General features: G+C 36.7%; 1 protein-coding gene across 13 annotated transcripts in view; it reads left to right on the top strand.

Annotated features, from left to right (window-relative positions):
• EYA1 (EYA transcriptional coactivator and phosphatase 1) overlaps positions 1 to 13,100 on the top strand; it is a 281,949-nt gene that overhangs the window by 186,457 nt on the left and 82,392 nt on the right. For all 13 annotated transcript variants that reach the window (XM_081117344.1, XM_081117349.1, XM_081117348.1 and 10 more), the window contains 2 exons: positions 7,492 to 7,574; positions 7,984 to 8,170. In XM_081117344.1, coding sequence (XP_080973470.1) covers positions 7,492 to 7,574; positions 7,984 to 8,170 — 270 coding nt within the window. The remainder of the gene's footprint in view (positions 1 to 7,491; positions 7,575 to 7,983; positions 8,171 to 13,100) is intronic.

The raw sequence follows: 13,100 nt of genomic DNA, 5'->3' as shown, positions 1-13,100 counted from the left end.
ATTTTTTTCTGGAGATGAAATATTTTAAATCCTTCCAGTAAATATTCCTAGGTCTTGCATTTAATTTTCTTCATATAGTTTATATCTGAAGTAGGGATTATATTCTAATTTTTAAAGATAAGCCTTTATATACCCTGTAGTTAAAAACACACCAAAAAAACCCCCAGCAAAGTATGTGTCCTCTAGATAAAATCTGAGAAATAAGCTCAATTATTATTTGGTTGTTTTTCCTTTCCCTACTCTCTTTTTTATTGAACAAATAAGGAAGTTGAGAGAATTTTTCTCTCCTGATGTCTGTTGGCCTTCAAGTCACCCTTCCAAACTGCCTACTGCTACCACACACACACACACACACACACACACACACACACACACAGTTATAGAAAGGCGTCCTCCTATTCCTACACACAATTCTTTGTGAAAGTCATTCTCAGTGGACCCTTCTGTCACTAGCCACACTGGATTGAAATTCTCGACCAGCAAAAGAAGACATAATTACGAGATGGCGAGGCAGAGACCTGATAACATCGTTTGAATTACTAGATCTAGCCGTGTTATGTGCAACTTTAGACTTTCCAAATTTATAGGCCAATAAATTCCTTTTTTAAATTTAAAAAAAGAAGAAATTCTCAAATACCATTTCTGTCTCCCACTTGAGCCTAGATGAAACCCTTCGAAGGCCTGAGGCAGACATGGTTTACCTTCTCGGTGTGAGGTAGTGGGATAAATGTAACCCAGAAATTGAAGGAACTTACGATGAGGATGAAAACAAGACTAATGAGCGAGCACTTCTTTAGTATTGTTCCAACGAAGAGATAAATTCCATGGTATTAATTATAACTTAGCTGAAGAATAGCCAGGGAAACCTTGTTGGAAAGACAAGACTTGAGCCAGGCCTCGGAGGAAGGGAAATGGGGACAGAGAGAGAGAAGCATCAAAGTTAGAGAAGCAAAGAGTAAGAGGAGTTTCCAGGACAGCAGTCCCCATCCCGAGCTAGTAGCGCGGGCTGTGGATGGGGAGCCTTGGGACATAGCGTGGTCCTGTCCCTGTACCACATCCCAACTCTCTACCCCAAACCCCAACTTCAGACCCAGTGACGGAAACATACAGATCTTTCTATATATAACAGCTCCTCCCCACCTCCTCCAGCCCTTGAAAGGAGAGCGAGAATCATAACATTTCCTGTATCCCAATATGTTCCTATTGATATATTCACCATTCAGATTCTTGGGGTTTTCAGTTAAAGAATGCCATTTCTTATCCTGAACTGTTATCCTTTCCTTAAACAAATGATCAAGAGGCTTGTCTTTTTCTGTGCACAGTTGTGTGTGTTTTTCCAACCTAACCAGGTGTCGTCATTTCATTTCCCGAGCAGCTCCACGTCAACACGTGTAGGTAATGCAAGCAGATGTTTCTTTGTGTTGTCCATGAGAGTGTGTGTGTGTGTGTGTGTGTGTTTAAACTTTCCCCAAGGGATAGACTCATGACACCTGCTTCTTTTGGTCTATAACCGCCTCTCGAGTAGTGATTGTGGCTGTAAAGACTGCCAGTGGGTGCTGTCGACTGAACTAACTTGAAAGGGTTTTTCTTAATATGATATATTTAATCTGCCCACTCAGAATATAAAAGTTCTCTGCTTTAAAAAAAGAGCAATGGAATGAAAAATAAGTCTGTCTCTTAGAGATGTTCTAAAAGGAAAGATTTTTCCAGTGTTTTGTTCTGGAAGTTAGTATCTCCCCTCCATGCCAAAAAAGAAGGATGGCTATGATTTTTCACAATAGTAAACTATTTAAATGGATATGACTTTTTCCTTTTAACTAATGGGTACTTCGACAGCCACCCTGCTTGGAACATAACTTAATTCAGACTCTACCAAGAATAATACTGAGTATTATTGGAGCTTTATTTGAACCCGTCTCTGCCAGACACCTTAATTGAGAAATAATGGATTCCAAGTAGGAATTTTTTCTACTTTGGGGAAGTTGCATAATATAATGTTACATAAAATGTAAGACATTTTATCATAAAATATTTCTGTTCTCTTATTTATCTAGAGGTGACTTTTCATGTAAAGTCATTTGTCTCTAGGAAGGAGAAGACTTTTCTATGATTTTGATAAAGGAATTCTGAATCCTAAGCCTAATTCTGTGACCCAAAGTTATAAGTGAAGACTCTTAAATCCAACAGAAACTCTCAGTGCATTGATCCTAATGGAAAGAGGAGGTCTGTCCTACCTGGTCATGTGTTGCCCTTTCTCCCCAGGTCACGCTGGGGATGGCAGCCTCCTACACAAACGTTCCTCCCCTGCTGGGCCAGCAGAGACTAGGAGGTGGTCTTACAACTCCACACCGAAGTTTTCTTGGGGGCATTATCATTGCTGGGTTTTGCCTTTGCTTTGTGGTGTCCTAAACATCAGTGAAATTCCTCTGGTAGTATGGGCACCAGCTGGTATCAGATCAGCTGTTAGAGTAGGACCCTCTACTCCTTACCAGCTTTAGCCCAGCTTCAGGACCAAAAAGCCCCAAAACAGTTTCTGAGAAGCTTCCATCCTGTAAATGCTTGATGAGTGTGATTACTTTTTCAGCGGAAAAAGAAAGCATATTCTGGTTGTGTGTTTTTGAAGCAGTTGCTAAAACACCTACTAAACTGGTACTAACACACAGTGGTACTAAGTCAGGCACTGCAGGTGTTCAATAAACCTGTGTATCTTCAGGTCACAGCCTCTCCCTTGCGCCTCAACAAGACAGTGATTCCTGGGTCTGAGGAGGACCCCAGATATGTGCATTCAACAAGTATCCCCTAATGATTCTATGGCAGTTAATTAGCATGTATTTAGTGTGTTGGCAAAAAATAAATTAAGATGAAATATATTAAGATGAAAAGCCTCTTGGCTACTTTGAGAGGCAGTATACTGTGGAGATTAAGAGTTTTGAGTCTGCAAACAGATGGCTTAGGATGGAATCCCAGGTCTGCCACAGTTGTTCATAATCTTGGGTAGGTTGTTGAGCCGTAACATGGGATATCATAGTGCCTCCCTCACGGGGTGGTTGTGATGGCTCAGTGAACTGAAACGTGAAATATGTGATTTCGGCCTGGCTCAGAGTTGCCACTCAATAAGTTTTAAGTACTATTATTTGTTCTTATCACTTCTCTTATCTTCTAGTATATTGTCGGCGATCCTATAGGAAAGAACACATTAGTGAATTTCAGACTGTCCCATAAAGCAATATAGAATAGGTCAGAAGGTGTGAGAAGCGTTGTGTAGACTGAAACCAGACAGGGCTGTGTTGCATATTCGATACCACCACTTGGAAGTTGTATTATTTTAACCCAACCCTCTGTCTCCTTAACTACAAAACGGGAATGGGAATACTTCCTATAGCATCGAGCTGTGGAGTATAAAGTATGTAAAAGAGGAACACACTCCTAAAATATAGTAAGCACTCAGTGGATGTTACAGATTTTTAGTTTTATTATATTTTGTATTCTGGGCATGTTTGTATGGGTTCTACAAATATCCAATTGCTTATATAGCCTCTAAGGTTCTTTTTAGACTATTTGATAGAGAAAGGACTAATTAAATATAATTAGTATTAGTTAACTTGTATTAACTGGTAAATTAATTATTAATTAGTACAAATTAGCTTAAATACTTAATAAGTTATATATGAAAGTATATATTATAAATACATATCACAGAGATAGATGATGATAGATAGATAGATAGATAGATAGATAGATAGATAGATAGATAGATAGATGATAGACAGATTCATTAATCCAGGTTTAGGAGGAAAGGGGAGAAGACGGGAAAGGGGAGTTTTTTCCTGGGAAGGGGTTTCTCATCCATGCTGAATTGTGAAACTGATAAAAAAATTAGCCAGGATACAATAGAGGGAGTAGCAGGGGCAGGAGTAGCCTTAAGATGACCGCATGTTGCTTCACTAGTGTTGAAATGTGTATCTGGGCAGGCTGGGGTTGGGGTTACTGGGAAGAGACCAAATAAGCCCAAGAGATAACCTGGAGCCAGCCCAGGGTCTAACAGAGAAGCCCTGGGGAGGATTTGGAATTTTATCTTGAGGGCAATAGGGAGCCACTAGCAGTTACTTTTTCAAACAGGGCAGTGAGAAGATGAGATATGCACGTTCGAGCAAGTGCAGCGGTGCCTCCGTGGAGAATGAACTGCAGGCCCAGAGAGGGCAGGACCCAGGAAAGGAGGCTGTCACAGACACCCGGTGCTGGTGGCCTGCGCCACACATTAGCAGCTCTGTGCCTGCGCCCTGTATGACGGCAGGCAGGGTGGCCCTGCAGCTCTGATTCTGGCGGTGAGGACTCAGTATTGCCTGAGCCTGATCCTCTATATGTACACCTCTCCCTGAAGTTAGACCCTTTTGGAAGATGCTTTGAGTCTCCTGAGCCGCTGAGTGCTATTAAAGGCCTGCTCAGCATACTAAATGGAATGGAATCCAGCCTCCAGTTGCCAGTAAATGAGTATAACTTCTGTCAAATTCCAGCTAATGTGCAGGCTTGGAAGTCGCATTAAGTCTGGGGAGCCACTTGGGTGCCATTTGGACTCCTGAGCTGTGATTTACTTGGTCATACCTCAGTGACCTGTATGTGCCGATATAGCTTCCATGGTCTTTCTACTTTGTTCCAGGGAATCACTTAAGGAATGAAAACATCCATTTTTGAAATATATTTTCTATATCTTATTCATTTTCTTGGTGGATAGGGATTATTGAGGTCAGTATTTATTGTTCAGAAATGTGTAGTATAAATGAAAGTAGCAAGTCATAACCTAAAAATGTGTAGCTTAAATGAAAGTACAAGTCATAACTCAAAGTAATTTTTCCTGTCAAATATATAGAATAAAGTTTAAAAAAGCATTAATAGGTCACATTCCTATCCAAAAAAATTGTTTTACAAGGAGTTTAAAAAATACTCATTCTAAGTTTTCTTTATATATACATCTATATCAGTATTAATTGTTCACTGGTATGTAAATACATAAAGAGTGAGTCATCTGCCCATGAGGTCCAATATTTATAAAAACAAAACAAAACTGATGTCATCCTCGGTAAGTCCTGTGAGGTCCAAGACTATGTCTTAGTCATCTTTTTATCCCCGAGTAATTATCACCATGACCCAGTGTTTAATACGATTAAGAAGTATGAGATTGCCACATGAAAATGAACATTAATAGGGGCTCTTGTCTCTCGAGGCCCTGATGCTCACGGTGGAATAATTATTAGCAGTGAGCCAGCTCTCTGCTTATCTGTGATGGGTGTCCTGGGAATTTCGAACAGTTGGTATTCTTGAAAGATACAGATGAAAAAAAGCTTCAATATTTAGTGATCTGTGTGATCACTAAATTTAAAGCAGTCTTAGGAAATGTTTTCCCTTCTTAATGAAAAGACCAAATCCTTGGACTGAGTTTTCAAAGTTCAGAGATGCTCGCTAAGTAAGTAGGACAAGAATTTTAGATATGCAAAGAGATTAAGTCATGTTTATCTAGTTTGGGAAAGTAAAAAGAGAGAAAAGACACATAAATACAGTGGAGAATGTTAGCAATGTTTGCTGGAATAAACAGTCCCAGTTCCTAACATTTGTTGATACTGTAGATTATTGGCTGTGCTTTCCAAAACATTACCTCATTTGATCTGTTTAAGAAACCCTATGAAGTAGAGTTTTTGCCAATAGGGAAATTATATCTTAGAGTGATTAGGTGATTTGTCCAAAGTCTAAACAGCTCATAAGTGATCAACTGGAAATGCTGTTTTCTGACTCTTAAGCCAGCACTTAAATGTTTAGTAGCAAGTAAATAATTGGCATTTATTAGCTACCACATCACACCTGGAGGCATCTGCGAATAGCTTGTTCACATTGAAGACTTCCTCGGTGAACTGCCAACACTTTTATTGCCTTATACCGTCATTTGCCGTAAAAAATTTATTTTTTAAAATTGTTTTTCTATCGACAGAAGTAACACAGGTTCTGAGTAGAAATTTAAAATGTACATTGGCTTTATGAATATTATGTGACCTCTCTATAGATAACATTTCTGAGATTTTTGTGGTTTTAAAAAATGTCTTATGCTTTTAGACACAGACAACAGCATGGTGGTCACCAGGGGGAAGGTGGGTAATGGGACAGTATAGGGTAAAGGGGGTCAAATATATGGTGATGGAGAAGATCTGACTTTGGGTGGTGGCCACACAATGCAATATACAGATCATATATCATAGAAATGTACGCTTGAAACCTATATAATCTTATTAACCAATGCAACCCCAATAAATTTAATAAAAAATAAAGAAAAGGAAAAATGTTTTATGCTTTTAAAAATATTTCTAATGGGGTCACCGAAAATATTTTTATTGTTTTAGTGTTTATTTTAGCAAAATAGTATGAAAAATTTTCCCCATGTCATTGAATGTCCTTATAATACCATTTAAACAGCTTCATAGTGTTCTGTTTTCTGATTAACACCTATGACAAACTTGGGGATGCTTCTGTGTTCTGTTATTAGGAACAACATTGAAGGATGTCTTTGCTAACTCTCTCTGCATAAATCCATATTTGTTTCTTAGAGTAAATGTCTGGCAATAAAATTGCTGGGTTAAATGGTATACTCAGTTTCTTAATCATTGATCAAATAGCCCAACAGAAAGGTTATGCCTATTTTAATTCCCATTTGCAGTATATAAATGCTCTCTTTTATAAATTTGCCAATCCCTGATCTTGTCTTTTCAAAAATCTTTACTAATGTGATCTCAAAATTAGTATATTGTTCCTTAGCGTAGTTTAACAAGAAGATAATAAATAAAGTGACGGACAAAACTAAGATTTGCCCTTAGGTTTGTATCCTGCACAGTGTCTACTGTTTATTGTTGAACAGGTGCAGACATTCAACACATAGAACGTTATCTAGACAGCACCTGTAATAAGAAAGGAAATCGATCATGTTCCTCTCTGATCTTTGTTTTATCAAATATTTCAAGTAGTGCCATTCATTCTTCTGTGAAATGAAGTTATCAACTTTTTCAGTGGGCCACTTTAAGTTCTTGGAAGTAGCAACATTGTTTTTGAGCTTGCAAGGACACTAAGATCATCTCATCTTATCCCATCATCTTACTAAGCATAGTTAATGTAAAGATGTGAATGAAAAGTCCTGTTGTGTTTTACTAATTGAAATGGAAAGCTCAATGTCTAATATTTTTGCACAAATGTATAATTTCATCTGTAGCTTATATGTGTATTCATGTCATCACAAAGTTAAACCTCTTTACTTTTTAAGTCTTTGTAATCTAATAAAACTAAAATTGTCAACCATTTTAAATCAATGAAATTTTAGCCATGGATTCTGATTTTGAAGAGAAACCAAGTACATTTGCAATGTACTCCAACTCTGCTTTGTCCCAGTAATAATTTCCTAGAGGTACATTATTCTACAGAGCTTGGTCAACCATATTTCTTTTCATTTTGTTTTAGGTAGCAGTTTTACAACATCATCAGGATTATATACAGGAAACAATTCACTCACAAACTCCTCTGGATTTAACAGTTCACAGCAGGTAATTTTAAAAGCCAATTTAACTTCTGAAATTCTAAAAATGCAACAGATTATTTTCTTATATGAAAAAAAGATCTGTTTATAGTACACTATAAGTGAGAGCTTTCCTAAGCCTTTTAATAGTTTTTTTTTTTTTTTCCTATTAAAATCTCAGTAGTCTTACATGGTGGGTTGCTTGGTTTGGGGGTTGGTTTAATTTTACCGAGTAATGCATCATGGCATAGAAGAAATACAGAGTGTTTTCGATCTTACATAAAATGTGTTTGCAAGTCTGAGCACTTCAGTCAACCCGCGCTTGTGTGCTCCTACTTAAATTCAGAAACACAAATCTGTCTGCGGCTCTACTTTGAACTGTAAGAAATAAGCAGCATATTCTGACAAGGGGATTCTTGCGTGGTTTGCTTTGGTAGGACTATCCGTCGTATCCCAGTTTCGGCCAGGGTCAGTATGCGCAGTATTACAGCGGCTCGCCGTACCCGGCCCACTACATGACCAGCAGCAGCACCAGCCCCACCACGCCTGCCACCAACGCCACCTACCAGCTTCAGGAACCTCCGTCCGGCATCACCAGCCAGGCAGTTACGGATCCCGCAGCAGGTAATTATGCACATTTTGTTGGCTCTGCAGGCTGGATTTCTAGTGCTGTAAATATATCTTTCTACAGTCACATATCCATGTGGGGGTTGCGTGGTTTTGGCAAATTTTGGCAAGCCTTCATATAAATCAAAGCAGCATGAGCATGGCATTGGCTTTATACTAAAGTATTTAAACAAATTTTAAAAAGTATGTAAACTTCAAAAGCACATGAAATAGAGATTTTATTATAAATATACAATTTTTAAGATATATATAGCTCTTTACATGCATTAATTTTTGTTTATTTTTTTTATTGAGATGTAATTGACACCTAACGTTATATTAGCTTTGGGTGTACAGCATAATGATTTGATTTTTGCATAGATTGTGAAATGATCACCACAGTCAGTCTAGTTAACATCCAGGATTGCACATAGATACAGATATTTTTTTCTTGTAATGAGAACTTTTTAGATCTGACTTTTTAGCAACTTTCAAATCCTTTGCATTTCTTTAAAATGAGTTGGTTTTGACTATCTTAATAAAATTCACATCATCTGGAGATATGTAAGAATCCATCTAACTTGAGAAATACAGTGAGGTTTACCTGGTCATTCAGCAACATTTCAATTTATGTATTAGATTCCAGAAAGTCATGCAGCCCGGCCAGCGTGGCTCAGTGGTTGAGAACCAGGCGGACATGGTTCAATTCCCATTCGGGGCACAGGAGGCAGCCGATCAATGACTCTGTCTCATCATTGATGTTCCTTTCTCTCTCTCCCTCTCTCTTCCTCTCTCTGAAATCAATAAAAACATATTTAAAGGGGGGAAAAAAAAGAAAGTCATGCTTACTCTTCAACTAGAAATTCCTGCCTACCCCTCCCAATTGAAGGATATTTCAGTTGGTTTCAATTTTGGCGATTATATATGAAGGTGCTATAAGCTTTTGTGTGCAGGTTTTTGTACGGACATATGTTTTTGTTTATTTGGGTAAATACCTAGGAGTGTGATTGCTGGATTGTATGATAATAGCATGTTTAGTTTGATAAGAAACTGCCAAATTGTCTTCCAAAGTGGCTGTACCATTTCTTGCTCCCACTGGTAAAGAATGAGAGTTCCTGTTGCTCCACATCTTTGCCAGCATTTCATGTTGTCACTGTGTCAGATTTTGGCCATGCTAGTAGGTATGGAGTATCATCTAGTTGTTTGAATTTGCATTTCCCTAATGAAATATGATGAGTATCTTTTCATATGCCTATTTGCCATCTGTTTATCTTCTTTGGTGAGGTGTCTCATCAGACCTTTGGCCCACTTTTTAATCAGGTTGTTTGTTTTCTTAATGTTGAGTTTTAAGAGTTCTTAGTATGTTTTGGATACAAGTCCTTTATCAGATATGCGTTTTGCAAATACTTTCTCCTAGTCTTTCGCTTGTCTTTTCATTCTCTTAACAGTATCTTTTGCAGAGCAGAAGGTTTTAATTTGAAGTCCAACTTACGAATTTTTTCTTTCATGGAGCATGCTTTTGGTTTTGTATCTAAAAACGTTTTGCCATGCCACAAGTTTTCTCCTATGTGATGGTCTAGAAGTTTCATAGTTTTGCATTTTACATTTAGGTCTCTGATCCATTTTGAATTAATTTTTGTGAAAAGTGGAATATCAGTGTCTAGATTCATTTTTTGCGTGTAGATACCCAGTTGTCATAGCATCATTTGTTGAAAAGCCTATTTTTGCTCCATTGATATGCCATTACTCCTTTGTCAGAGATCAGTGTACTATACTTGTGGGTCTGTTTTTTAGCTCTCTATTCTGTTGCATTGACCTATTTGTCTGTTCTTTTACCAATACTACATTGTCTTGGTTACTGTATCTTCACAGTAACTCTTTAAGTTGGGTAGTCCCAGTCCTCTGATTTTGTTTTTCAATATTGTGTTGGCTATTTTCAGTCTTTTGCTTTTCCATATAAACTTTAGAATCAGCTTATCAATATCCACCAAGTAACTTACTGGGATTTTTATTGGAATTGCATTGAATCTATAGATCAAGTTGGGAAGAACTGATGATACTGAATGTTGACAATATTGAATCTTCCTGCCCATGTACATGGAATATCTCTCCTTTAATTTAGATTTTTATTTTTCTAGTCAGTTTTGAAGTTTTCTTTATATAGATCTTATATTTATTTTTTAGATTTAGATTTCTTTCTCTTTTTTGATGCTAATATAAATGATGTTGTGCTTTTTATTTCAAATTCCAATTGTTCATTGCAGGTATATGGGAAAGTAATTAACTTTTGTATATTATCCTTGTACCCTGCAACCTTTCTATAATAACTTATTAGTTCCAGGAGTTTTTTGTTGATTCTTTGGTATTTTTTACATAGACAGTCATACCACCTGTGAACAAAGACAGCGTTGTTTCTTTTTTCCCAGTCCAAAAACCTTTTATTTCCTTTCTTATCTAATGGCGTTAGCTAGAACTTCAATTACAGTGCCAAGTAGGAGTGGTTAAGAGGAGGCATCCTTGCCTTATGCCTGATCTTAGGGAAAAAACATCCAGTTTTTCACTGTTAAGTATGATGTTAGCTGTAGGTTCTTTGTAGGTGTTTGTTAGTATTTTAAACAACTCGAGGAAATTCCCCTCTAATCCCAGTTTGCTGAGAGTCTGTATAAAGAATGCCTTTTCTGCATTTGTTGCATATATATGACTCATATATGTATAATGAAAACATGAACACTCATTTGTAATTCAGTTACTGTGCTGTATTTAAATAATTTGGCTTAAAAACATATTTCTTGTCCAAAATCTCTTAGAACATTGTATAATAATTAGCACAATTATCATAATAATAATATAGTAAAAATATAATTATTGTGTTTAGAGGTTTACGTTATGTTACATGTAATCTTATTATATACCCATGAGGTAGGTACTATTTGTCCCCATTTTACAGATAAGGAAAACTTGGCACATAGTTCTTAAATGCTCAATAAATGTTAGGTATTATTAAGTTAATCAAGAATTTTGAGGCCAAATTCTTACAAAAGGACTCTTCACCTATAAAATTGTACTTCTTAGGCAATACAAAACAAAGCAGTCAGAGAGAGAAGAGTGAATGATAAAATATTTCAGGTTAATGTGAAATAAAACCTAGTTTTATTTATTAGTCATGCGTTTTAGTACAGATACCATAAAAAGGTTAATTTTTCATCCAATTTGTTCATTTGAATTCCTTACAAAAACTTGCTGTTGAAATCTACCTTTTCATGCTCTGACTGCATGCAAACGATTTACTGGTTAAGGTGATGTACGGGAATCTTGCCAATATTGAATTTCAAGTGACAGAGGAAAAAGTCAGTATAAGAGGGAATTCAATATGCATGGGAAACCATTTGTTCCCTCTGCTTCTTTGATCCTTGCCAAGGCCCCCGAAAGTAGAGCAAAGTGCCTGAAAACAGGGGAACATTCTTGTGCAAAGTTGCAGGAGAATGCTGAGCCCTCACAGGAATTCAGTGTGACAGGCTGAAAAACTAAACTGCCCCCGTCTTCCGTATAAATGCAAGGAATTTGGGCCACATCTATACTACCTCGCATGCCCACGTCTTCCCTGTAGAAATCCTGAGGTTTGCAGCATCAGGCACCTCGAGTCCTGTGTTTTGCCCAGTGAGCAGTTTTGAAAATCTTTAGGCCACGCTAGCTCATTTTCACAGATGCTTCATGGACTTCAGAGAAGTTTGTAATTTGTTCAGCTCAACAGTAAACTATTTCAGTGAAACAATTTTCACTCACATTTTGGAAACATTTGTCAGCAAAACAAGTATTTGTATCTAAACTAGCCGGGCTATTAAGATGAGAGAAAGCAAAACAGATGTCTGTTTGGGGTTGTTGAGTTGGTTTGTCTTCATGGCATTTGTTTTCTTTCTTTTTTTTCTCCCCAGAGGATTAACAAGATTATAAAGTTCTTGGAAATAGAGTTCACTCTTTGTTTTATATTGTCAGAAATGTAATAAAAATGAGTTTCCTTTGAATTTTGGACTGTATGTCCAAGAAGTAGAAAATCCAGTGTTTTAGCATTCACCCATTTTGTGCCTCATTACAGGCTTGAGTAATTTTTTTTCAGTTAACCAGAAATCAAGATGCCTTTTAGCATCAAATGAATACACTTGGATTCTAATATATAATTCTTATATTTATATATAACATATGGTTTGTATATGTCATAAATCTAAATAAAAAGGCGTATTTTATTGAACTAATTAGTTTACTAACCCTCTTAAACATTTATTATTTTATCTTTTTTTGTAGCTAACTGACTTATTGCTTCTATAAAGTATTAAGCATCTTGTGAGACTCACACAAATCAGTGTAGTAAGTTCTCGTGTTTAAGGACGTCAGCATTGACTGATTCCGTTTTTTAATTTGAGATGGTTGGAAAAGAACACAATTATCTGTTTGCCATCTTTCGATCTCATTTAATCAGGATTGGATGGTTTCGTGGATAAGTTTTGGATTAGCTTTTAAGTAAAGGTAGGATTGATGAACTAATGGCTACCAATTTTGTTCTCTGCTTGCTAGCCAAAAAAAATTAAGTTTAATGAATATTTTTCAAAATTTCCTGGATGATAACACATGAGCATGGGACAGAAATATAAAGGTCCATAAGGGTTTGTAGAGAAAAATGAAATTACCTTTCTCTTCTGGACCTAGTTTCTTCCAGCTGAGTTTCTTGTGTATCGTTCCAAGGATATACTTTGCTTATATAAATAAACTTGCATAGCACCTGCTCTGGCCACTTTTGTTTACTTTCAAGTATATATACTTTTTATTTTTTCCTTAAAGTAGAATACCATACATACTATTCTGTACCCTACTTTTTTGACTTAACAATATACAGAGAAAAATTCAAGTGTTTTTGTTGTGGACTTTATATAGAATCTTCTGAGTGCTTACTATG

The sequence above is a fragment of the Miniopterus schreibersii genome, assembly GCF_964146895.1.
Source record: "Miniopterus schreibersii genome assembly, chromosome: 17".
Lineage (NCBI taxonomy): Eukaryota > Metazoa > Chordata > Mammalia > Chiroptera > Miniopteridae > Miniopterus > Miniopterus schreibersii.
This window is presented reverse-complemented; position numbering and strand designations above follow the sequence as displayed.